At 33.6% G+C, this 24,949-nt stretch overlaps 1 protein-coding gene across 1 annotated transcript in view; it reads left to right on the top strand.

Moving 5' to 3' along the window:
• The window catches only part of LOC141454292 (voltage-gated delayed rectifier potassium channel KCNH8-like), a 218,381-nt gene that overhangs the window by 168,705 nt on the left and 24,727 nt on the right, over positions 1 to 24,949 (top strand). Inside the window, exons 3-4 of the mRNA XM_074128390.1 lie at positions 13,225 to 13,458; positions 14,774 to 14,917. Of these exons, the coding sequence (XP_073984491.1) occupies positions 13,225 to 13,458; positions 14,774 to 14,917 (378 nt within the window). The remainder of the gene's footprint in view (positions 1 to 13,224; positions 13,459 to 14,773; positions 14,918 to 24,949) is intronic.

Below are 24,949 nucleotides of genomic sequence, written 5' to 3' on the forward strand. Positions count from 1 at the left end.
ATAACATGGATTTTATCAATGATTTCTGGAGTAGTAACCTCAACAGGGCGTCCAGAACGTTCAGCGTCACTTGTGCCCATATGGCCACTCCGAAAATTTTGAAACCACTTATAAACTGTTCTAATCGAAGGTGCAGAGTCACCATAATGTTTATCAAGCTTCTCTTTAGTCTCCTGAGGCGTTTTGCCTTTCATAAAGTAGTATTTAATCAATACACGAAATTCTTTTTCGTCCATTTTTTGAAAATCACTCGACTTCCTCGATTCAAACGAATGCCAAACACAAAGAAATAGACCGATCTGGCTGAAACTTGGTGTGTGTTCTTCCAAGAGATGCTACTAACTAAATATAACCTCGATACGCGCCAGTGGTGCTATCTCTCTGACTTTGCACGGACTTTTCAAACGACCCTCGTAAATGATGAATCAATAGATTATTATTAAGAACACATTAAAATTTGAAAAAATATAAAAATTGACCAACTGAAAATCGCTTTATAAAAGAGTTTTTAACTATGAACTGTGTAGCTATGTTGCAATATCCACAAGAGAATGCTGATGTCTTTATCAGAATGTCGCACTTTCCCATTTATTCTTGGTTTCATCATCCATGGACAGAGTTAAATTAGTGCCCAAGCTAAGGCTTTCAGCTCTACCAGCCAACCGGAGTGACTTTTAATTAGACCAGAGAAATGAGTCAATTATGGATGTAGAAGGGTTTCCTCTCTTCTACTTGGATGACCCTTTTAAGACTCCTTCATTCTCTAATTCATTCACTTAAATTTTATTTACTTTGAATTTAGATTTGCAAAGTAAGTTTATCGCTTTGTATTCAAAGGAGAAACCTTATTTAATGCACTTCATCTTTTAAAGTTGTGAAACACTTTTTATTTTTTTTTCATTTTCTTCTCAGTTTTTTCGTTTAATTCCTATCGAGACCGTAGCCAGGTATGTGTTCTCAGTGAAAATGCATGTTTTTATGGTTAACTGGATGCGAAGAAAATTATTTTACTACAGAAGAAAACTATAAGGCTCAGTTTTTAAACAAGAAGTTAAAATATCAACGATCATAAGTCCATATATTTCTTGGTCTAAACAGGGTCTGGTCCAAATTTATTTCAAATAACAACATCCCATTAAATGCTAAAATACAAGTTTTTAAAAGTGTCTCACGCGCAGTAGTCTGCTATGGCTCCCAAGTTTGGGGCTTTCAATCTTATGAAATCTTAGAAAAATTTCAAAGATTTTTTATAAAGAAGTTGTATGGTTTACCATTAGTATCACCTTCTTACATGTTAGCCATAGAGACTGAGTTGCCTCCTTTTGAATCCCATACCCTTCATTTGCACATAAAATATTTAATTAAAGTTCTATCTTTGCCTGATCACCGCCTATCTAAAATTGTTGCCCTCCAGATTATTAATAATAAGGTCTATTGGTTTAAACATTGGCTCACTCTCTCCAGGTGTTACCAATATGATTTTCATTTCTCTTTGGTTGACCCTTCTGATTGTCCTAAACAACTTCTGCAACTTCCAGATGCTATTAATAAGTCTCGTCTGGTGGAGTCTGTAAATCGTGCAGTAGCATCCGACCGGTTTTTATTGTATAGAGTCTTGATTTCGGACCATCGGGAAAAGGTTACGGTCTCTTTCTCCGAGAATCTAAGCCACTCTGAACTTCGCTGGCTATTTAAGCTGAGGGGAGAGCTACTATATTTAAATTGTAGACCTTGGCTTGAGAGAGATTCCGACCTTGAAATGTGTTCTCTTTGTAACTTCAATACCCGCGAAGAGATATATCATTTTCTGGGTGAGTGTCCTCTATTGGCGGAATTTCGAGTTCTTTATTTCAATAAGCGAACTCTTGCAAGGGATGAAATTATTGCTTATTTATCCGGCCAAGTAAATCCACGCCCATTGATCCGCTATGCTCGTCATGCTTGGAGAGTTCGGTATATCTGGATTGTGGATTCTTCTTAGAATTTCTTTTTATGTACATTTCATTTATTTTTTGTATTATTTATTTTGAACTTTTTTTCGTTTTTGTACTTTCTTATTTAATTTGTTATAAATGTTGGTCTCTTCTTTTTGTTCTGTAGCAGTTCACTATTATTATTTTATGTTTATACTTTTTATTTATTTACTTTATTCATTTTTATTTCATGTCTTTTTAGGTCTAGCTTTCTTTGTTTTATTGAGAAAGAGTATTTTCATTTAAACATTAGTAAACTCTGGCAGACGGCTGCATGTAGCCATGCCTATTATACTTTTGTACTAAAAATTTAATGTACTTATATACTTTTTAAAAATAAAGTATTATTATTATTATTATTATTATATTTCTTAATATCCACCCCATTTCTAAAAAGAAAATAATTTAGTCACATCTTTAGAAATTATGTATGAATTGACGTAACTATTTTATTTGAATGTATTGTGAAACAGTTATTTATTTATTTTATCACATTCTGTCCCCGTATCTGCATGGTAAGGAAGGCTTGTTTGGAAGGCGTTATTACGTTTTTATAGCCTTATAAATAAAACAGCAGATTCTGTGTCATTTTCTGAAGAAAAGTTTTTATATATTCCACATTTATCAGTCGCTCCAATTTTACTCCTCAGGTTCTAATAATTTTCCTAAACTATACTTTAAAAAAAAGAAAGTACCTCTTCTATTCAAATTTTTTTTATTTATTTTGCGGGAGGACTTACAATATCATGCAGATACGAGGGGGTACCCAAAAAAAACCGGAATTATTTTTTAAAAGCTATTTATTTACAAATTTTTTACAGAACAACCTTATCCCCTTCAAAATACTCTCCATTACAGCTAATACATTTGTCCCACTGTTCGAAACATTTTTTGTAGTCATCTTTAGAAATGGCTGACAGCTCCTTCTTCGTTTTTTTCTTGACCTCTTCAATGTTGTCAAATCGGTGACCTTTCATGCCCTTTTTCATGCGTGGAAATAAGAAAAAGTCGCACGGAGCCAGGTCAGGCGAGTAAGGTGCGTGGGGCAGCGGAACCATGCCATTTTTAGCCAAAAACTGTGTAACAGAGATGGCTGTGTGTGCAGGTGCATTGTTGTGGTGGAAGAACCAGTCTCCTGTTTGCCACAAATCGGGTCTTTTTTGGCTAACACTATTGCGCAATCTTTTCAAAACTTCCAAATACAAGGTTTGATTGACGGTCTGACCTGGGGGGGACAAACTCTGAATGGACTACGCCTTTGGCATCAAAAAAGCAAATCAGCATTGTTTTGATGTTTGACTTGACGACATTTTTTTGGTCGGGGTGAAGATGACGTCTTCCATTGGTTCGACTGTTGCTTTGTTTCTGGGTCATAACCATAGCACCATGACTCATCACCAGTAATGACCTTTGACAGAAAGTCTGGATCAGTTTCAAGCTGTTGTTTCAAAGCACGACATGTTTCAACTCGATTGTCAGTCAGAACTCGAGGAACAAACTTGGCAGCAACCCTTTTCATCCCCAAATCTTCCGTTAAAATTCGCTGAACCGAGCTCCAAGATAACCCACTACTCTCTGACAGTTGATCAATTGTCTGTCGACGGTCTGTGAACACCAGCTCTCGAATTTTTTCAACATTTTCGTCGATTCGGGCAGTTGATGGACGTCCAGAACGAGGTTTGTCATCAATCGACATGTCGCCATTTTTAAACCGAGTAAACCACTCGTATACTTGAGTTTTTCCCATAGCGTCATCTTTGTAAGCTGTTTTCAACATTAAAACACTTTCAGCAGCATTTTTGCCGAGTAGAAAACAAAATTTCAGAGCTGCACGTTGTTCACTTAAACTTGCCATCATAAAAAACGAAAAAAGAACAAAACAGCGCTGGTAAAAACAATCACTGCAGATGAACAGAACAAGCCAGGCAGACAACACAGGCAGGACTGAACTGGCAAGGAATTGCGCTATACACGTCTAGCGGTAGAAATGCGTACTACATAAGCTCCATGCGCGGCAACGCAATTCCGGTTATTTTTGGGTACCCCCTCGTATATTGAAAACTGTTTCCTCTTTTGAAAGAGAAGTTGTACGAATGTCTAAAATAAAAACATATTTATGTTCCGGTTAGAGATAGTTTGAACTTCTATAAACCTTTAGAATTTCTTTGTTAAGCATGAGTGTTAAGCATGAGTCCTAGTAGGAAAAATTAAATTGCAGCTAAGAAAACTCTTTCTTTAAATTTTACATTTTTGTTTAGTTTATTTATTCTTATTTTTCATTTTTTACGGTGCATTCAACGTATCAAGAACTAGACGCAACTATCGCCCTAATACAGCTCTAATTGAGCTTATAGTGAAGATAGACAAGTCAAAGTAAAGGTCTGAATTAGTTTACTAGTAGGCGATTGCAGTGTCTCGACATCAATATCTTCAGCTAACGATTCAGCTCCGGCTAAAGCGAACCTATTAAATAGTTAGTTACAAACATGATAGGTCTATTACCATCATTCAAATTACTTTTAGCAATTTAAATTGCAATTAATCGATGAAACTGAACTTTTTCGCGTTTTAGACTATTTGCTGTACTGAAATTATTCATTGTAATCAAACATTAATTTCCAACGATAATGTTTTCACATAAAAGCAGCGGGTTTATGTTGGTGTGCAAATTTTAAGAAAATAATTCAAAAGTGGTTTAAAAATTACCATTAACGGCATCTTTCTTCGAGAGAAATGTTTTCCAATAAATAAAATGTATATACAGGGTGTCCCAAGCTATATGGATACAGGGTGTCCCAAGCTATATGGATACAGGGTGTCCCAAGCTATATGGATACAGGGTGTCCCAATTCATCAAATTGTAAAGAAGAAAAACAAAATTAAATCTTCCAGATGCGAGTGGAACATAGAAAATAATTTATTTGAATTTTACTTTTAAGATGGCTTCAGTAACTTGAAAAATAACAATTATCTTTTCTTTTTTCTGCTTATTATTACTATTTTATTTGTATTATTATTTATTTGTTTTTTTTTTCCTCATCTTTTGTATTCTCTTTTAGCAGTTTTTGTTTTTAATTACTTAGTCAATTTATAAAGCAATTTGTAATTGTTATTTTATATATGTATATCAACCTCCGGCAGACGGTTTTCCATTGCCGTAGAATACTTTTCTTTTCATTTTTTATGTTTGTATTAGAATTTCTTTTCAAATAAAGTATTATTATTATTATTATTATTATTATTAAAAATAACAATTAGTTTAAGTTACCTCCGGCTCTTCGCAAATGCCTCTTTATTTAGCCCAGTCATCCGATAATACGATTAACAAAACAACTGTTGCCATTAGTATAACTAAATATTCGTTAGTGCTTGCAAATTGATATATTTGAATGCCTTTGGAGGTGTAAACTTTAAATTTATAACCTTATGCTGAAAGACGTCTTAACGTGTGGAGATTTTGAATAGCTTGTAAGTTGCTGTCCATTCGGAGGAGAGAATATAATGCGAAGTGTTTTGGGCTTGTTGAGTTGCCTGGGAAAATGGATAATAATAGACTATATATAAAAAAAAAAAAGTTTTAGAAGCTTCTTAAACTTCATCAGGTTGGATAAAGTCAGAAAACAAAAGACTGCACCTACTAAGAAGGAAATGGTTTCAACCAACAAGCCAGTTTATATCATCCTTCTGGTGTTTTATCCGTAAGAAGTAACAAAAAGGTAGAATTAAAGGGTATTAACTTGAATGCAAAATGGATACTTAGTTCTTCTACCATCGTTTAGAAGATATTATGACATCTTGTCCTCAAAGGTACCTCAGGCGTCTCTATCATAAAATTACTTCAATGCCCTCCGCTCTCAAATAGAATTTTCCCCTTTTTGATGGTTGGTAAAGATGTGGAGAAAGAGAAGTCAATTTTCAACTGTTAAACTTGTTAGTTATTTAAACAAATTTGCTTTTTCTACCAATAAAAAATGAACTGATGGAAATAAAATCTCCAAAATCATGTTTCCACTATTTAGTTGAATATAATTTTAAATTGTTAACTGAAGTAGAAAAATTTTTATTTCTGGCATTAAATTTAATTTATATGATAAGCTTCTCTGATTGCAATAAACAAAATATTGAATTGACTCATCTCGATTCTCTTTACCTTTATTATGTTTTTCCATTACCATCAATTTCACAATACAAGAGCAACTTTGATGCAACGTACTATAAAACAATCTGTCAAATCCTAAGTATTGTTGCTACTAAACGTTTATGAAAGACTTTATTTTTGTATTTAAGTATTTGATACAATGAAGGTTTTAGTTAGACGTCATTGCGGCGAAGTATTATATAAACATAAAATTGCGTGAGGCCTAAACTTTTTAATGGGAAAACTTAGGCCTGTGTAGCATATCGTTCATCTGGTCTACAATCTCTGAGCCATTCCTGTAGCATCCCTTAAAGCAAGTTTTATCTTTTTTATTTCTCCTCTCTCTTCGCCTACAATATCATGCCTTCGCTACCCCTAACAACAGAAGGATGTCTACTTCTGAAGGAAATGTCTACTTCGCCTAAATATCGACCTGAATTCTTTGGTTGAAATGTTGATGTTAAGTGAAAATTCTTTCTGGAATTTTTGGTTCTCACCAATCGAGAAATAAAAATCTTTTAGCAAATATACGAGTATATACATTTATTTTACAATTTATTTCATATTCTCTCTAAATCCTGAGAAGCCTCCAAATGATATTTGCTTGGAAGTAAAGGGGCTAGGAGGGTTTCAGATGCTGAATTTCAATAAAACAAAAATTTACTTAAGCATTTCCAAAATTTCATTGCCAAGTTCTTTTAATGCAGATTTATACTTCATTAACGATCCAAAAACAATAGAAGAATCAGAAATTAAAATGATCAATTAAGAATCGCCGATATTTCCAAGATGTTGGTGTGTAACTGTGTAAAACCCCCAAAAAAACTAAAGTATCACTTTTCTCTAGCTTCCCCAGGATTAGTACTCTAAAATCCATTTAATGGTACGATCGCAGATTGACTGTTGATGAACTTTCTGCGATGTTTCCACAAATCTCCAGATCTCTGCTACACGAAACCATCACAGAAACTCTGGGATATCGGAAACTGTCCGCGAGATGGATCCCAAAACAACTGACTGACCAACACAAGTTGAATCGAGTGGAGGCCGGGCAAGAGTTTTTGAAACGCTACAAACTCCATGGAGATGAATTTCTCCGCTCCATTGTTACTGGAGATGAAACTTGGGTTGCATACTACTCACCTGAAACCAAAAGGCAGTCTCAACAGTGGCGTCACACCTCTTTACCCTCCGCCAAAAAGTTCAAAACCACAATTTCAGCCAAGAAAATCATGGTATCCGTGTTTTGGGACTGTCAAGGCATAATTCTAATTGAATATACGAGGTGTGTTCAAAAAGTAACGGGAATTTTTAAATTTCGCGGGTTTGGAGAGTCTGATTGTAAATTTTTTTTTTTTATTATGTTGGTACACATGCCCCTGAAGTACGATAAAATTTTCAGTAATATTCATTGTTTACTTCTTAAGTGGCAGCCGTTAAGGTTAGACGTGTTTTTCGAGCTTGGCGATTTTTGTTTGTTAAAAAAAATGGATCAAAGAATTTGTATTAAATTTTGCGTAAAAAATGAAATAAAGTGTGTGAAATGTTAATAAAGGCATATGGTGAGTCTGCTATGAGTAAAACAAGGATTTACGAGTGGTATAAGCGTTTCCAAGATGGCCGCGAAAACGTTGAAGATGACGAACGACCTGGACGTCCAAGCACATCAACAACCGATGAAAACGTGAAAAAAGTGAAAGAAATGGTTATGAACGATCGCCGAATCACAATCAGAGAAGTCGCTGATGATGTTGCCATATCAATTGGCTCATGCCATGAAATTTTTTCGGATGTTTTGGGTATGAAACGTGTGGCAGCAAAATTTGTTCCAAAATTGTTGAATTTCGAACAAAAACAGCGGAGAATGGAAGTTGCTCAAGAGTCACTCAATGAAGTCGACAACGATGCGGATCTACTGAAACGTGTTATAACAGGTGACGAAACATGGGTTTACGGATATGATGTCGAAACTAAGGCTCAATCGTCCCAGTGGAGGCATTCTGGATCGCCAAGACCGAAAAAGGCTCGACAAGTGCGGTCGAATGTGAAGGTTATGCTCACTGTGTTCTTCGATTTTAATGGCATAGTGCATCATGAATTCTTGCCACAAGGTCAAACAATCAATAAGGAGTACTACCTACAAGTTCAACGCCGTTTGCGTGAAGCAATCCGAAAAAAACGCCCGGATTTGTGGCAAAACAATTCATGGATTTTGCACCACGATAATGCACCTGCTCACACTTCATTGCTTGTTCGTGAATTTTTGGCCAAAAACAAAACTTTAACGATGCCCCAGCCTCCATATTCGCCAGACATGGCTCCATGTGACTTTTTTCTATTTCCAAACATAAAGAGAACATTAAAAGGCCGTCGTTTTACAAGCATAGATGACATTAAAAGCGAATCGCTGAAAGAGCTGAAAGCTATCACAAAGATCGAGTTTCAGAAGTGTTTCGAGGATTGGAAAAAGCGCTGGCACAAGTGTATTGTATGCGAAGGGGACTACTTTAAAGGCGACAATATTAATGTAGATGAATAAATAAATATTTTTTTCAAAAAACGAAAATTCCCGTTACTTTTTGAACACACCTCGTATGCCTCAAGAGGAGAGTCCATCAACTCTGCAAGATACTGTGAGACCCTACACAAAATTGCGGAGGGCGATTAAGAACAAGAGAAGAGGCATGCTGACAAAGGGAGTCTGCCTGCTGCACGACAATGCCAGACCACACACGGCCAACGCCACGAAGGAACTGCTCGCCTCGTTTAAATGGGATGTCCTGAACCATCCCGCGCATTCCCCTGACCTAGCACCTTCAGATTACTATCTCTTTACCTCCCTGAAGCTGCACATGGGTGGAAAAAAGTTTTCAACCGACGGAAGGTGAAGGGGAGGTGGAGAAGTGGACGAAGGGGTTGGCGGGAAAATACTTCGAGGAAGGCATCAAAAAATTAATACCCCGGTTCACCACCTGCATTGAGAGGAATGGTGACTATGTCGAAAAATAGCTTACATATCTACTAATGTAACCAGGCAATGTTTTTGTTCAAATAAACATTTTTGTAACCTACAAAAATTCAGTACACTTACTTTCTGGACATGCCTCGTACATTGCAAATTTTACCAAAATTGCAAAAAGAACAACGGTATCTATTTTCTTGCCTGTTTAAAATAAGATATATTCTCTTACACCAAGGAAATATCGACAAATTTTTTTTGTCAATAATCACTAATTTGCCAAGAAAAGCAGCCATTATTAAAAATCTATTGTTTCTTGTTCTTAGTCAATATTAAAAATAGCTTCAGAAATAAAAATGAAACGGTTAACATCTCCATGATTTAAGAAAAAACGGGCTTTTATCCTTTATTTAATGTGAAAATTCGTTTACAGTAAAAAACCATACTCTTGTCCCTTTTTTCCGAATCTAGACAATACTGTTCGAAGACGTTTTTTTCTTTAGAAATAATATTACAGTGTGCTAATGCATTGATTTTGCTTTGATTCCATTTCTTCTTCTGTCCGCATACCATATCTGGTCAAAAAGCTCCATTCTTTTTCCTTGCCTTTCTTCTCGCCTTCTCTAAACACAGAGAGTCAGTCTATCACAGACAAGCATAAGACTTGATATCACAGTGCTTTGAGTGCTGTGTTCTGATTTTTCTTTCCTCTTGGGACCTCTCTAGTCTTTTGTTTCTTGATCTGGATATCTCTATCATTATTCTTAGCAATCAGCAATTCTTAAAAAAGTCTCTGGAGGAGAAGAAATATTTTTTTCTAAACGTGACGTCAATAATTGTGAACATTTGAAAGATTGTTGCCATTAGTCTTGAAGGCGTAATTGGTGTGACCTACCAAATTGTAAACTATCTTTGCATCGGTTTTAACTGACCGATGTTATATTTTTGATCATATTTTGTTAACATTAGGAGCACGCAAGTTACTCTGATAGAACTTTAGCTAGTTTTATCTTGATTATAAAAATCCAGTGTGAAAAACTGAGAAACCAATTGAACGCGTTGCAAAAAGGAGTAGAAAATTTGAGAACCATAAAATACGCTCGCGAATAAAGGAGTGAGTTGTTTAAAATTGGCATTAAGAGTAGTTTACCCAGTTACACTAGTACCCCTATAACTTTGTCTTCAAAAATGAATATAAATTAAGTTTGGGCTTTAAAAACATAATTTGGCGATTATTATTTGGATTCAGTTCTTAACGAAAAAATTGTGAAATATACTTTTTCAAGTTAGCAGATAGAAATTCCTGTTAGTCTTTTGTTTACATAACGTACAGTCTGGCTAAGAACGGAACGTGTCAATCTTAGAAAATATAACCTTGCAAAAAATAGCCTCACACGAGGTAAAAATCTGATATCAATATTAAGTGCTAGCAATTAACTAAGATAATTAGATCCAATTATCGATGACTAAATCAAATGAAATGGTAATTACGTTTGTATTTCAACAATAATAGTTAGTAAAATAGTACAAAAATCAGTTCGTAGTAATTTCAAAATCGTTTTTTAATGTGCACATATTTAGCTTTTGGTTGACTTTCAACAATGAATTGTAATAGGGAACCCCATAATAGTTACCTTGGATCGTAAATAATATAAACCAATTTACTTCCTTTTGTGTGCAAGCTCACAGATGGTTTTGTTGGGAATAAGCCTAGTAGCAACGAAGGAACTTTTTAAAAAAAATAGGGTCTCTTACCGAAGTTTTTTTGTTCTGTTTGTAGACTGAAGAGAATTTTAAATTTTTTAACGATCTAGTCTAGAATATTTAGTTAAGATTTAGAGTGATCTTTAATATTGTGGTGTTCCACAGAGTTTCATGCGTATTTTCGAATGTCTATATCAACATTTGATTACATACTAGCCCAGTGTAACCCCATTAATCAAAATCAAATTTTATTTTTTTTGAGTAATACAGCTCATAACATGAGTTAGGCACAATATAGAAAAATTAACTATGTAGGTTATTTACTAAATACAAATCTGTGTAACCCCATTAATCCTAGCAGATACTTTAAGATAAGAAAATCAAAATAAATAAAAATAAAATAGAAATATATGCAGATAAAAAGAAATTAGTCAATTAAAAAAACACAATAATTTTATTAAATCACTACACCATGATTTGTCGTAAATTAATGTTGTTCATCTGAAAAACTGGAGTAGTACGACGCTACAGAAGAAGGATTGGAGAATTCGTCCTGATCAGAAGTAGTAGGACGTGAAAATGTAATTTAATTTTGCCTAGTATTTAGATGAAAGTTAGCATTAAGGGATTGAGAACCAAATTAAATGTAGCAAAAATTACCTGAATTCTCCATTAACTACTAATTGTTAATTAATTTAAACTATTAATTATTAAAAACTATTGTAGCTTCACAAATACTATGGCCCCACAGAAGTTTCTTCAAACAAACTAAACCAATAATGTATCAATATCCATAACCTTTGAAAAATAACCTTTACGAATTGAGCGCGATGAGAGCGAAGAAATCAAACATGTCATAACGCTTTGCTCTACTCTCTAGAGATAGCGTTGCTCTATCTTCGCTTTGCTCGCCACTATGCGCGGTCCCATATGTTTACTTGTGTTTGATTTCGCCGCTTTGCTCTTCGCTATCATCGCCGCTCCACTATGGTTCCAGACTTAGAAAGTCTGCTTGACTTGTGTCATAATACAAAACCCTACATGGATCATTCTTAATATAAGGTTCACCAAACCAAAGCAAGTAGAAATTCCAAGCTGAAGTGGCGAAAAGGTAAGATATTTTTTTTAACGGATTCTACAATTTTCATGCCCGTCTCTTCAACGAAAACTATTTCTCTATTCATTCCATTTCCCCCTTTCTAATCCTCTCTTAGTCTGCATTCTGTCAACTACATAAATCATCCAGTTTATGGTACCAAAGACTCTTTTTTCCCCATTTTATATTATGGTAATATCAAAGTAATCTTTTTTGGCCAATGTCGGGGAAAATATTTATTCCACTCCGCTATCTTGAATTTTTTTTTCTAACACGATTCTTTGAATCGATATTTTCCAGTAAATATTTCAGCATCGTATCTTTATTATAAGAAATATTTAGTTTACGACATACTGCGGTGAAGATCAAAAGGCCTAATTCTTAGTGAAAGATTAAAAGTGAAATTTAAATGGGTAAATATTTCCCGTGTTGATAAAAAATCTTATGATCCCGCCAAATAGATAGTAAATGCAATAATCACCTCTAGTACTAATAAAGATTCTCACAAAAAACTTTATCACAGGTTTCATAATTGAACGTGGAATTTAGAACAGTTCTAGTAATGTTTTAATAACTTTAGGTTTTTAAAGAAAAGAAAGTAATCGAGCTTGAAGCGTTTATTTACTAAAATTTCACTGCTTACTTGAAAACGTTTTTATCCGCTTTTAAGCAATAACCTGTTTTTCAAAATTTACCGACATTAATGCATACATTTCTGATCGAGAACGCCTATCCTCAATAAAATACTCAACTGGGGACATAACGAATCAAAATTCAACAGTTGAAATTAAGTCAACAGTACTCGCCATACTTAGAGAAACACATCTGTTACTTCTTACTGAGTAAGAACTACCTTTGTGTGGAAGATTTGGCTAAACATTTGCTGCATGCTTGCTGAAAACTAAGTTATGTACGAAAAAGAATCCGGTGTAATTGTATTTTTAAAAGCAATGGATTTTCAGAAGGATGTACAGAGTTGAAATAGAGGAATATAATGTATGATTGAAAGTAATTTATGTGCGTGAATGTTGAATAATGGTTGGCAAGACTGGCTAGGTCAGACAAATCGGGATGGTAGGAATAACGAGTAGTACAATCTCATTATTTTTGTGAGTTCTAATGTAAGATGCAAGTCCTTGAGAATGAGTGTGATTATTAAGCAGTGTACGTAAGTCTTGCCAAGACTCGTATCAATATTCACTGGTTACCTTGAAGTGCATAACATAAAGATATATCGTACAGAAATTTGCGAACGAACTATAATTCAAATTAATTTATATTTATATTTCTTACTAATATTTATTTTGGAGTGAATATAATTAATTTTTCTGTTTTATTTTGTTTTGTGTTGCAGATAGTAATTTTGTGTTGGGAAACGCTCAAGTTCCGTCCCTTCATCCTATAGTTTATTGCAGCGACGGCTTTTGCGAGTTAACTGGCTGGCCAAGGGCGCAGATTATGCAAAAAAGTTGTGCATGTAAATTCTTATACGGTCCAGAAACAGCTGAAGAACATAAAGTAGCAATAAGTAATAGTTTACAAGCAAAAACAGAACTGAAGTTGGAAGTACAATTCTATAAAAAAAACGGTAAGTAGTTCTATGTAAATTTGTTTATTAATATTGTTTAGTATATGTAAAAAAAATGCTAACAATTTAATTTGCTAAGTATTTGCTAAAAATGGCTTCAAGAGGTTGTTATTGTTTCCACGCAATCACCCAGCAGAGACAGAGGGGGCCAGCTCCGCACGGTCAGTGCAGAGTTCTTGGATAGATGAGACGTATTGGTTCAAATCCTGTCTCTCAAACTAATATTTTATATAACTTTATGGTATTTGAATTGTTTTAAATGGAATGAAACGTTATATTCATTATGTTTCCAATTACTCGCTAATAATTATATTAATAATGCATTCCGAAGAGGAGCACGTGTAACAATGAGTTACACTTTAATGGCATTTAAGGATTGTATTTAGGAGTTTCTTCGGTTAAGTAATGGATATTTAAGATGCTGTAATTATGATTATTATAAAATGTGTCGCATACATTTTAATAACCAGTGCTATCAATTTGATGCAGATTTAACTTGTCCTCTCTGCCAATTACAAGCACCAAATGACTTATTTCACTTTTTATTGAATTGCCCGGCCTCATCATCACACAGGACTAAATATTTAGAAAAACATTTTTCTGCAACCCCAGACTACGATAAATTTATTTCATTATTAAGTTTTTCTATTAATACGTCGGAAGAGAAAATAAAAGATATATACTTGTTTTGTACCGAAAGTTTTAAGTTAAGAAATTCTTTATTATCTTAATGTTATTGGTTTATTATTGTAACTTCAAGAAATCTCCTGTCTCTCTCTTTCTCTTAATTTGTAATTCTGCTTTTTTGCTTGTTTTTCTGTTTTTTGTTTACTTGTTTTAATTCATGTACATAAGTAACATACTACTATTTTGTTAGGTAAGGAAAGTGTTCTAATTTCAATTTATTTTTATTTTTACTTTAATTAATTTTGTATAATTATAACAAAAGTATTATTTTATGTAATTCTCCATATGTAGCCAACTCCCTCTGTATGCCTAACGGCATAAACAGAGTAAATAAATAAATAAAAATTATGATTATTATAAATTAATTTAATTAAGTGTTTTTAAAATTAAATAAAATAGTATTTTGGGATTGTTTTTGAAGGAGGTGCTTTTCTGCTTGGACGGATTGGAACCATTTACTTTTCCTTTGTTACCTAAATTTGGACACACTGCTGTGAACAATACTATTTAACTTTAAATAAGAAAAATAAATAATAGCATCCATATACTTTTTCTGTTTTGAAATATATCATTTATCAATACCATCTTAACAAAAAAAATTAGCTTTAATAATTTTCTTTGATTGCAGGCACAATGTTTTGGTGTTTATTGGATATAGTTCCAATAAAAAATGAGAAACGAGAGGTGGTATTGTTTCTGGCCTCGCATAAGGACATCACACACAATAAGTGTGCAGAACTGATGGATAGTCAAGAAGATCTTTCTCCTACAGGTTAGTGGATTCACTGTTACATCTATTTTATTATTACTTGTACCAGAGCTCTTACTTACATACTTAGTGATGGGTTCTACAGCTCTTGAAGTACCTTGACCTCCTCAATAATTTGTAACCACTTCTTACATTTTGGCTTTTTTGTCCGCCATCTTCTTACGCTCCATTTTTTTTTTTTTTTTTTGGAAGTCCTCTTTGAAATTTCATATTCATGTTACTCTTGACCTTCGTTTAAGTCTCTGGGCACCATGCAACAGCCTTTTAGGTGTTCTATGATCTGGCATTCTTTCTAAGTGGCCAAGCCTTATCAGTTTTGTTTTCTTGACTTAATGACAATGTTATTCTCCTGATAGAGATCTGTCTCTGAAACAGTCTTGATCGTGTTCATACCAGATTTTTTCCAAATATCGAAGTATTATTTAATTAGAAGCAAATCTTTACAAAAAATAAATAAATAAAAGTGAGGCCATACGAACTTGTGCTTAATAAATCTTTCTTGACTGAAGTCAATACTAAACTTGTGTAATTTACTTGTTGATGAAAATTTCTTATTATAACTGCAATACATATTTACAAAGCTCCTGCTGCTATTTGTGTAAATTAAGAGAAAAGTTCATGCGCTAGCAAGGTGATTTGAATTTCACTGATTATTAATAGTATTATTAATCTTTATGGGAAGGGAGATAACCTCCATATAACCTGAGCCCAAATGGGCACACAGCTTCCTATAGTGTACGTGACTGTATATGGGTTAGTTAACGAAATGACGGTGCACTGATAGGATTAAATGGCTCATCCTAAACTATTTTCCTAAATATTTGTAGGACATAAAAGGTTGAGTGAGAATAGATTGTAAAGTTGATCCCAAAAGAAGTGGCTAGTACACTTATTCAAAGGGATAATTTTACTTCTTCATCAGAAATTGAGATAATATCGTGACTGTGAGTTTGCTGATAAATTATTCATCGTTTCTATACATTATTCATTGACTAATCACTATGATACAGTGAAAAGAAATATCTAGTTTTGCGAGCTGGCTTTACAGCTAGTAACCGATATCGTGGACATTAGATAACAAATTTGATTCACTACAAAATTTCTCGTTATAAATTAGATAGAATCCAAGGACCAGACCAGGAATCTAACCTCCAGTACCATAATACATTTTACCTTTCTAAGATTCTAAGGTAGGGCGGCTTTTAAGGCCTACGCCACTGCGGACCCCTTTGGAACTATTGTGGCCCCCCCCCCCAACTTTATAGCTCGCCATACCTTAGAACCATCCGTTTAATCAAACTCTTAATTCTGGAGAACGACTCCTGGGTAAAGCACACAGGCCTTGGTTTTTCCTCCCCGAGAAGTAACATCCTTAGCCAGACAAGCCCCTCACACTGATATAACACGAGCAGTGCCGTTTCCTCCTCTTCCTGACAGAACCTACTAAGGCTATCATCTGCCAGGCCCATACGATGCATGTGTTTTCTGAGCCTGCAGCATTATACCTTTACGCTTCTCGTTATTTTAGTCTATCTTAGTACATCTTGTAAGCTTTGCAAAAAGGTATCTGATTCAAGAATAAATTGGCGTAAAAATTTTTGTACGCATTAAATATATCAAAAAATAAAAGTTCTATAAAATGCTTAAATATTAGTTTAATTATATTTTGTGTAAATTAGGTGTCTTATTTGGATAATTATGAAACTCTGCATAATTTCCATTTACGTTTGCGTTTCACTTTAGCTCCTTCTTTGACATACGCTTCGTCCATTGATACTTCAGACGTTGTTATGGTTTTATCCGTTTCATCATTTGCTTTTGAAACTGCATTGCCTTGCAGTGGTATTATAGTAGTTTCATTTTGTTGGTTACTTACATCAGTTCCAATATTTTGTTCAGTTTCTTGATTGCATTCTAGTTTTATAGAATGGGCTATAAATTCTTTTTTCTTTCGTTCACCAATAAGTTGAGTAATATAAGCATAATTACCTAAGAACTCCGTACTGTTGTTGCTAATATTTTCCATTTTTTTCAAATGTTTGTAGCAATCTTTCAATGTGTAAGGAATATTAGATGTAAGTGGTAGTGTAAAGTTGTCAATGTTCGATTTCCCAGCTGCTAAACTTAATAAATCCGCTCCAGAAATATTATCATCGTTGGCTATAGATGGTTTATCCTGCATAACCGTTAAAATATTTCTTTCAATAATTTCTTCAACACTATTTGTCAAGTTGGAAACTTCACTTACTTTGTCTTCCTCTTCATCTGAAACCATTGGTTGACTAAGAAGTGGCTTCATAGACGTACTGTCTCTGTCATGATTTTCAACTATTCTTTCTGTCTCGTATGCTAAATTTTCTTTATTCTGATTATGTGATTTTTGCAGTACATACAGATCGAATTCCTCTCCAACTTTTTTGCCAGTTTTCTGTATCGTGTATTCCTTTGGCAGGAGAACGTAAGCAGCTTCACTCTGGACATATACCTCACCTTTATCAGTGTTTACTATATTTTCCTTGGTTTCATCAATTATTTTCTTTTCTTCGAAATTATTCTTTTCAAAAGACTGTTTAATCGACAATTTATCAACTGAGTGTTGTTGGACTTGTAGCACTGAGTCTAGCAGATTGGACTTTATTTCATCTGTTTGTAAACCAATTGTAACTGTTTCATTGCTGATCAATTTTGTGCCTACTCTGTTCACAATGGTTTTACATTTCACTACAAGCTTCTGTAATTCTACGGCACATTCTCTACTATTTTCTAATATTGGAACGATTGATTTAAAATCTTCATTTAGTTCTTGCAGCATTGTTGTATAATCATCGTTTTTACTAAAATAAGTTTTACTTTTCTCTAGTTTTTTTGTAAAATAATTTTCTTTTATTGCGTCATTTGTTTTTGACTTAGTACAATAAATAGTTGTATTTACCTCATTCTCTGTAATAAATTCTTTATTAGTTTCCACAAGATCTGTCATTTTTTTTAAACATAATGCCAAATTATCCAATTGATTACCCATAAATAAACAATAATTAACTAAATTATATTCTTCTTGAGAATTTTTGAAATCTATGTATATGGATTCTATTTCTTTATTATTTGTTGCTACACTTTTAATAGTTTTCTCATTTATATAATCAATAGATACCAGTTCATCTGAATGAGAATTGAGTGGGGCGTTTGATATCCTGATAATTTTATAAGAAGCTATCTTTTCCATTAATTTTTCAGCATGGTAAAATGGTATATGTATTTTCATTTTTTGATTATTAATTCGTTTTGTTAACTTTGGTGGTAGATTAAAGGTAATTTTCAAATTATCCTTACATCCTTCTCTAACTAATGATTCCATTAGTGAGACCATTTCTTTTGCAGCTTCTTCACCACTATCGCTGATAGCGTAGACAGAAGTATCATTGGTGGTGTGTGCCACGCTTGCCGCATTGCTCATCGTTCACGTCCACGCACTCTTTAATCTTGTTAAAATTTCTGCTTAATTCTCGTAATCTGGTTGTACAGAACACCACGGTTCACCATACAAAATATTCACTGTACTTCATGCACTATAAATACATTCTTTTTTTTGTTCTTCCCTTATTCTTCTTCACATTCCTTCATAAATATGCAATCAATTACTCTTCAGTATTAGTAATATTCAATTAGACTACCAACAAAAAAAAATCAGCTAATATTGGCACTTCAGTTCGCCAGCCATTCCATAAATCTACTACTTTCAAACCTATCCTACAGAACCTTCCTTATGATTTTCCAACAGTGTTGTTAACGTAACAATACTAAATTATTCTATTTTCCTAAATAATTTTGGTTAATCTAATTTATTCGAAAACTCTGTAACCATGGTACTTGCTATCACATTGAAACATAAATTAGATTTTATAAAAGTAAAGTAATCGCCTTTATTTTTAAGGCGGGGCTTAACGTCTATATACCATTTAAGTGTCGTGGACGGGGGTGGAAACTTATTCTTAACTATAAACCATTTGTTCTAACAAATAAAAAGTAGTCATACGCGAGATTCGAACTGGGGATCTCTCACTTACAAAGCCACGCTCTTGTCCACTAGACCAACACCCTCCCCTAATTAGATTTTATATTTAACATCTGGACTTCTTAGCCCTCACATCCAACTTGCTTACTACGTTGGCTAGTATATTCTGTCTAGTGGTCAAACAAAAAAAAAGTATTTTATATTTATTAATTTTGAACTACAGTGGTCAAAAAAAGTATTCATACTCTTCAGTTTCTTTACTTTATCTACTGAACTTTTATTTCTATGATGATTGATGACTATTTCTTCAGCATTGAAATCGAAGATAGTAACAATGAATTTAATGCTCTCATTTTCTTTTATAAACATAAAGAATTGATTAAAAAGCAGACAAATAATTTATTGTATGCAAAATAAATATTCATTCACTCAGTCTGAATGTTATAATTAACGCAAAACTAAAGACCTAATATTTTTTTATGCAATCCCTTTGCATTTATTATTGCCTGAAGCCTCCTTGGCATAGATTCCACCAGGTTTAGTGTCTCTTGAGATGTAATTTCTGCCCATGATTTCTTTAAATTGGTTATGAGCTCTACTCTGGAAAAACATTTTAATTTTCGAATTTTCCGCTCCATATAAGGCCATAAATTTTCAATAGGGTTTATATACGGAGACTGTGGAGGGGCGACAAATTGTTTCCGGGCATAATAAAGCAGCCATTCCTTGGTTTTTTTGGCTGCATGTTTGGGATCGTTATCCTGTTTTGCGTTAATTATAACATTAAAATTGAGTGTATGAATATTTATTCATTGTTACTATATTCGATTTCAGTGCTGAAGAAATAGTCATCCTAGAAACAAAAGTTCAGTAGATAAAGTAAGAAAACTTAGTGCATGAATACTTTTTTTGATCATTGTACATATTTCATATTTTTTACTGTGCACCTATATCGGATGTCCATCAAAGATTTACATTTAATTTGAAAAGATAATTATTAAAACTCTTTAATTCCGATCGTTCCCTTTGTTTCTCGATTCATTGCTCAAGATTAGCTATTTCTAGTTTTTATCCTCGTTTAGGTTCTAGTTTTACTCACCTTAATTGATAATGCTATTTCCGAACATTTTCTTACCGCTACTTTAGAAATATTCCATAATAAACCTCTCCCGAAGTCGCACCTTTCCATTAGTTTACTATCAATGCTAGGAAAATTCAATCATTGAATCTTTTTATATTATCCTAGACCAGTGATGGCGAACCTATGACCTACGGGTCAGACACTGACCCGCGCAAGCTTTTTCACTGACCCACAATTGCTAGGCAACCATTTGTTTGTTTACGCGGGTTGATTTAGATTTTCTAATGTGGATAATTTACGAGGTGTGTTCAAAAAGTAACGGGAATTTTCGTTTTTTGAAAAAAATATTTATTTATTCATCTACATTAATATTGTCGCCTTCAAAGTAGTCCCCTTCGCATACAATACACTTGTGCCAGCGCTTTTTCCAATCCTCGAAACACTTCTGAAACTCGATCTTTGTGATAGCTTTCAGCTCTTTCAGCGATTCGCTTTTAATGTCATCTATGCTTGTAAAACAACGGCCTTTTAATGTTCTCTTTATGTTTGGAAATAGAAAAAAGTCACATGGAGCCATGTCTGGCGAATATGGAGGCTGGGGCATCGTTAAAGTTTTGTTTTTGGCCAAAAATTCACGAACAAGCAATGAAGTGTGAGCAGGTGCATTATCGTGGTGCAAAATCCATGAATTGTTTTGCCACAAATCCGGGCGTTTTTTTCGGATTGCTTCACGCAAACGGCGTTGAACTTGTAGGTAGTACTCCTTATTGATTGTTTGACCTTGTGGCAAGAATTCATGATGCACTATGCCATTAAAATCGAAGAACACAGTGAGCATAACCTTCACATTCGACCGCACTTGTCGAGCCTTTTTCGGTCTTGGCGATCCAGAATGCCTCCACTGGGACGATTGAGCCTTAGTTTCGACATCATATCCGTAAACCCATGTTTCGTCACCTGTTATAACACGTTTCAGTAGATCCGCATCGTTGTCGACTTCATTGAGTGACTCTTGAGCAACTTCCATTCTCCGCTGTTTTTGTTCGAAATTCAACAATTTTGGAACAAATTTTGCTGCCACACGTTTCATACCCAAAACATCCGAAAAAATTTCATGGCATGAGCCAATTGATATGGCAACATCATCAGCGACTTCTCTGATTGTGATTCGGCGATCGTTCATAACCATTTCTTTCACTTTTTTCACGTTTTCATCGGTTGTTGATGTGCTTGGACGTCCAGGTCGTTCGTCATCTTCAACGTTTTCGCGGCCATCTTGGAAACGCTTATACCACTCGTAAATCCTTGTTTTACTCATAGCAGACTCACCATATGCCTTTATTAACATTTCACACACTTTATTTCATTTTTTACGCAAAATTTAATACAAATTCTTTGATCCATTTTTTTTAACAAACAAAAATCGCCAAGCTCGAAAAACACGTCTAACCTTAACGGCTGCCACTTAAGAAGTAAACAATGAATATTACTGAAAATTTTATCGTACTTCAGGGGCATGTGTACCAACATAATAAAAAAAAAATTTACAATCAGACTCTTCAAACCCGCGAAATTTAAAAATTCCCGTTACTTTTTGAACACACCTCGTATATCCTATCTGTATTTTTTTCAATTACACATTGACACAAAAGCAATTTAAATGCTATCTACAGCCTTTAGTTTGATCATTACAATTCTAAAACGCAAATGACGACAAATGCCTTTGTAGTATTTGAAATAAAGCAAAAGTGTTTACAAAATATCAAATAAAATGTATAATTATTACTCATATTTTGTTTGATAAAAAAAATCGACAACCCAAAGCAAATAACAATATTTAGATTTTTCTTCAGCTGAAACCAATACTTTTGTAAGGTTTTGTTCAGTTATGTTTGTAAAAAGGAGACTTCCATAGCGCTTGTTTCGTCCCGTTTTACCCGTTAAGCCAACTGAATTTTAAAGATGTTTAGTTTTAGAAAATATTCAGTTTAAAATTTTTAAACTTAACTCTTGTGCAAATGGGCATTAGTGGCCCAAGAGCTTGTACTAAAAAAAAATTAACGAAATTTGACCCACGTTTCAAAAAGGTTCGCCATCCCTGTCCTAGACGATCTATCTGGATTCAGGCGGCAACACTCCACCATAAAACAGTACTTCGAGTGTATCAAGTTGTAGATATTATTTCAACCTCCCTTGAGAAGTGCTGTTCTGGTGTGTTTCTCGATGTGAAGCAGGCTTCAATCGGGTGTGGTACTAGAGCAAAAAAAAGAACCCTAAAGTCAAAAAAATAAAATAAATAAATAAAGATTAAAATTAACATCCCTTCCCAGCTTCGAAACCCATGATATTTAATTAAAATTGAAGGGTACAATCAGTATTTATTGTAAATATAAATAAACAAAAATTTCTTGCCCCTTAACGTAAAATAAAGGAATCAGTTTCCACTGTTATTTATTCATTGATAAACTAAAAGCCAGGCCACTCTTTTTATAAAATAAATTTACCTGCTACCTAGCGGTTCATAATATAACTAGAACTTGAATTACTATTGAAGCATCAAAAAAACAAGAAAAAAAAATTATTTCTTGTTTTTATTTGGTTACTTTGCCTGGTTTAATAGCAAATAAATGAGAGAGTTATTTATCTTTAAAAATTAAATAGAATTTTATTACAAGGTAAAACATAAAGCTGTAACTGGTATTTATGGGATGCTATAAAATTGTGAACCAACCTTATAGTGATGATGAATACGGCTGAGAGTTTATAGTTTTCATAACATTATATGACAATATCACAATTTGATAGCTTCCAACAACGGTATTTGCAAAATAAAATTGTAAAAAAAATATTTCATTTCTAAGGTATACTCTAGGAATAAATAAAAAATTATGCTTTGAGAGTACACAATTACAAATTGAAGTAGTAAAACTATCGGAGATTGAAGGATATTTTAATTTCAGGGGATAGAGAAAGGAATAATTTTTGTTGTCGCTTGTATATTTTTTGTATCATTGTTTCTAATTCAATTTATTTCCAAAAAAATTTTAGCACCTTTAAAATAATATTGGGAATTTAATTTGTTGGCCAAATTATTTTTTTTTTTTTTTTTCAAAAATCAGTTGATCTGAAACGCAACATTACTGACCAAAAATCATCTATTTAGGGAAACAGGCATTTCAAAACTCCCTTAAAATTGTGGCTTTCTTGGAGAGTAACTATTTATAAGGCATAAAGTATTAAACTACAAGAAATTTCTTTTATTAACTGCACCAAGTTATAATCGAGTAACTGTTTTAATCGCAATTTGTATTACACTAGAGTTTTTTTATTTTATTTTTTTTTAATTTATAAATGGTATATGATGTAAGAAATTGATTTAATTAAAATGTTTTATGAAAATATGAATAGTTGTCTGTGAAAAAACGTAATTTAAATAGTAGCTTCTCGAAAGAATGGATTACGTTTAAAGCTAAAGTTATATAAAAGTGAAGGTGAACGGCCTCGCAGTGGATCCGATGTATCCATGTGCCCCCTCCTTACTGACTTATTTAAAACAAGGATATGATTGAAATTATATATTGAAGCAAACATTAATTAAATGTCAGCACAGCGGGTACGGCTTGATCCACTTTTTTGTTTTATTTATTTATTTTTTTTTTTTTATAAGTATTATATTTAAAAATATTTCCCCTAACCTGATTACAAGATTATGTTCTAATATTTCTTTAAAAAGAATTTTTAATAACTTGTTACATAATAGTACTCTTAGCAGGCAATAACATCGCATTTTGTAAAAAGGAAATAGCTCTACTTGATAAGTCTTCTTCTGATCAACCAATTTTATTTTTAAATACGATGATATTCAGGGAATAGTTTTCAAGTGTGTTAAGGTCAATTCCGAGGAATAAAAGTATATCCGAAGTGCCAAATTAACCATAAATAAAAAACGATATTCTACCAGCTGTGTTGCAGAGGCCTATGCCGTGACTTCATCATGTGTGCTGTACTCTGTCTGACATTTCTTTCATTTAATCCATCACTGCGGACCTAACCACATTTTCTGTCTGAATTGTTTTTTTTAGTTACTTAAGAACTATTTTCGATCCATTAGTGATCCAAAGTGGGGTCATACCGTATGAGAAGAATCTCGAGGCTAATAAAGCAGCTCTTTAATGGAAAGAATCTTGTTTGCAAGAACCAAGATTTTTTTTTTTTTTAGATTCCGGTGGTTAGAACTTTGCAACGCTTGGAAAGAGAGCGAGAGATCGTAGTCCATGACGGGCAAACGAAGAATCTCCCAATAGAGTAGAGGCCCTATTGTCGACGTCGTCTTTGATGGTTAGACGAAGTGGAGGAGGAATTTGGAACAGATGGGCGGGCGAAAGTGAAGGTGGCAGACCTTCAAGAGTGACCATGGTCTTTCATGGGCCATAGCTCCACAGCATCAATGTTGATAACTTTCATTTCTAATTTAATTCTTCTAGATCAGCGTTTCCCAACCTTTTTTGGCTCGCGTACCACTTCATAAAAATGATTGAATTTCATGAAATTTGTTATTCCGACTGTGTTATTTTATTATTATTGTAATTATCTTTATTTGTACAGGGATACAATGTATTGGTTAAAAAGGAGTTCAAGTTCATGTTCACTTTATAAAGTGTAAGATCTTAGTTTTAAAACTATTTTTGAATTAAATTTAATGTTGCTTGGATAGAGCTTACTCATTACAATCTGGCCTCTAAAACCAGATTTCTCATAGTTATCATTTAATTCTGTCACAAGATAATTCTATTAAATTTTCTTTATGTTTTATTGATATTGATGTAGCTTTTTCCTAAAATTTTCTTTATAGAAGGGGTTTGAAATCCAATTATCATTTATATATTTTCGGGTTTTGGAAAATACTCCATGAAAGACAATTTTAATCCTGTTAAATATTCTA

The sequence above is a fragment of the Rhodnius prolixus genome, unplaced genomic scaffold, assembly GCF_049639745.1.
Source record: "Rhodnius prolixus isolate KJV_2025 unplaced genomic scaffold, Rpr scaffold_9, whole genome shotgun sequence".
NCBI classification, from domain to species: domain Eukaryota; kingdom Metazoa; phylum Arthropoda; class Insecta; order Hemiptera; family Reduviidae; genus Rhodnius; species Rhodnius prolixus.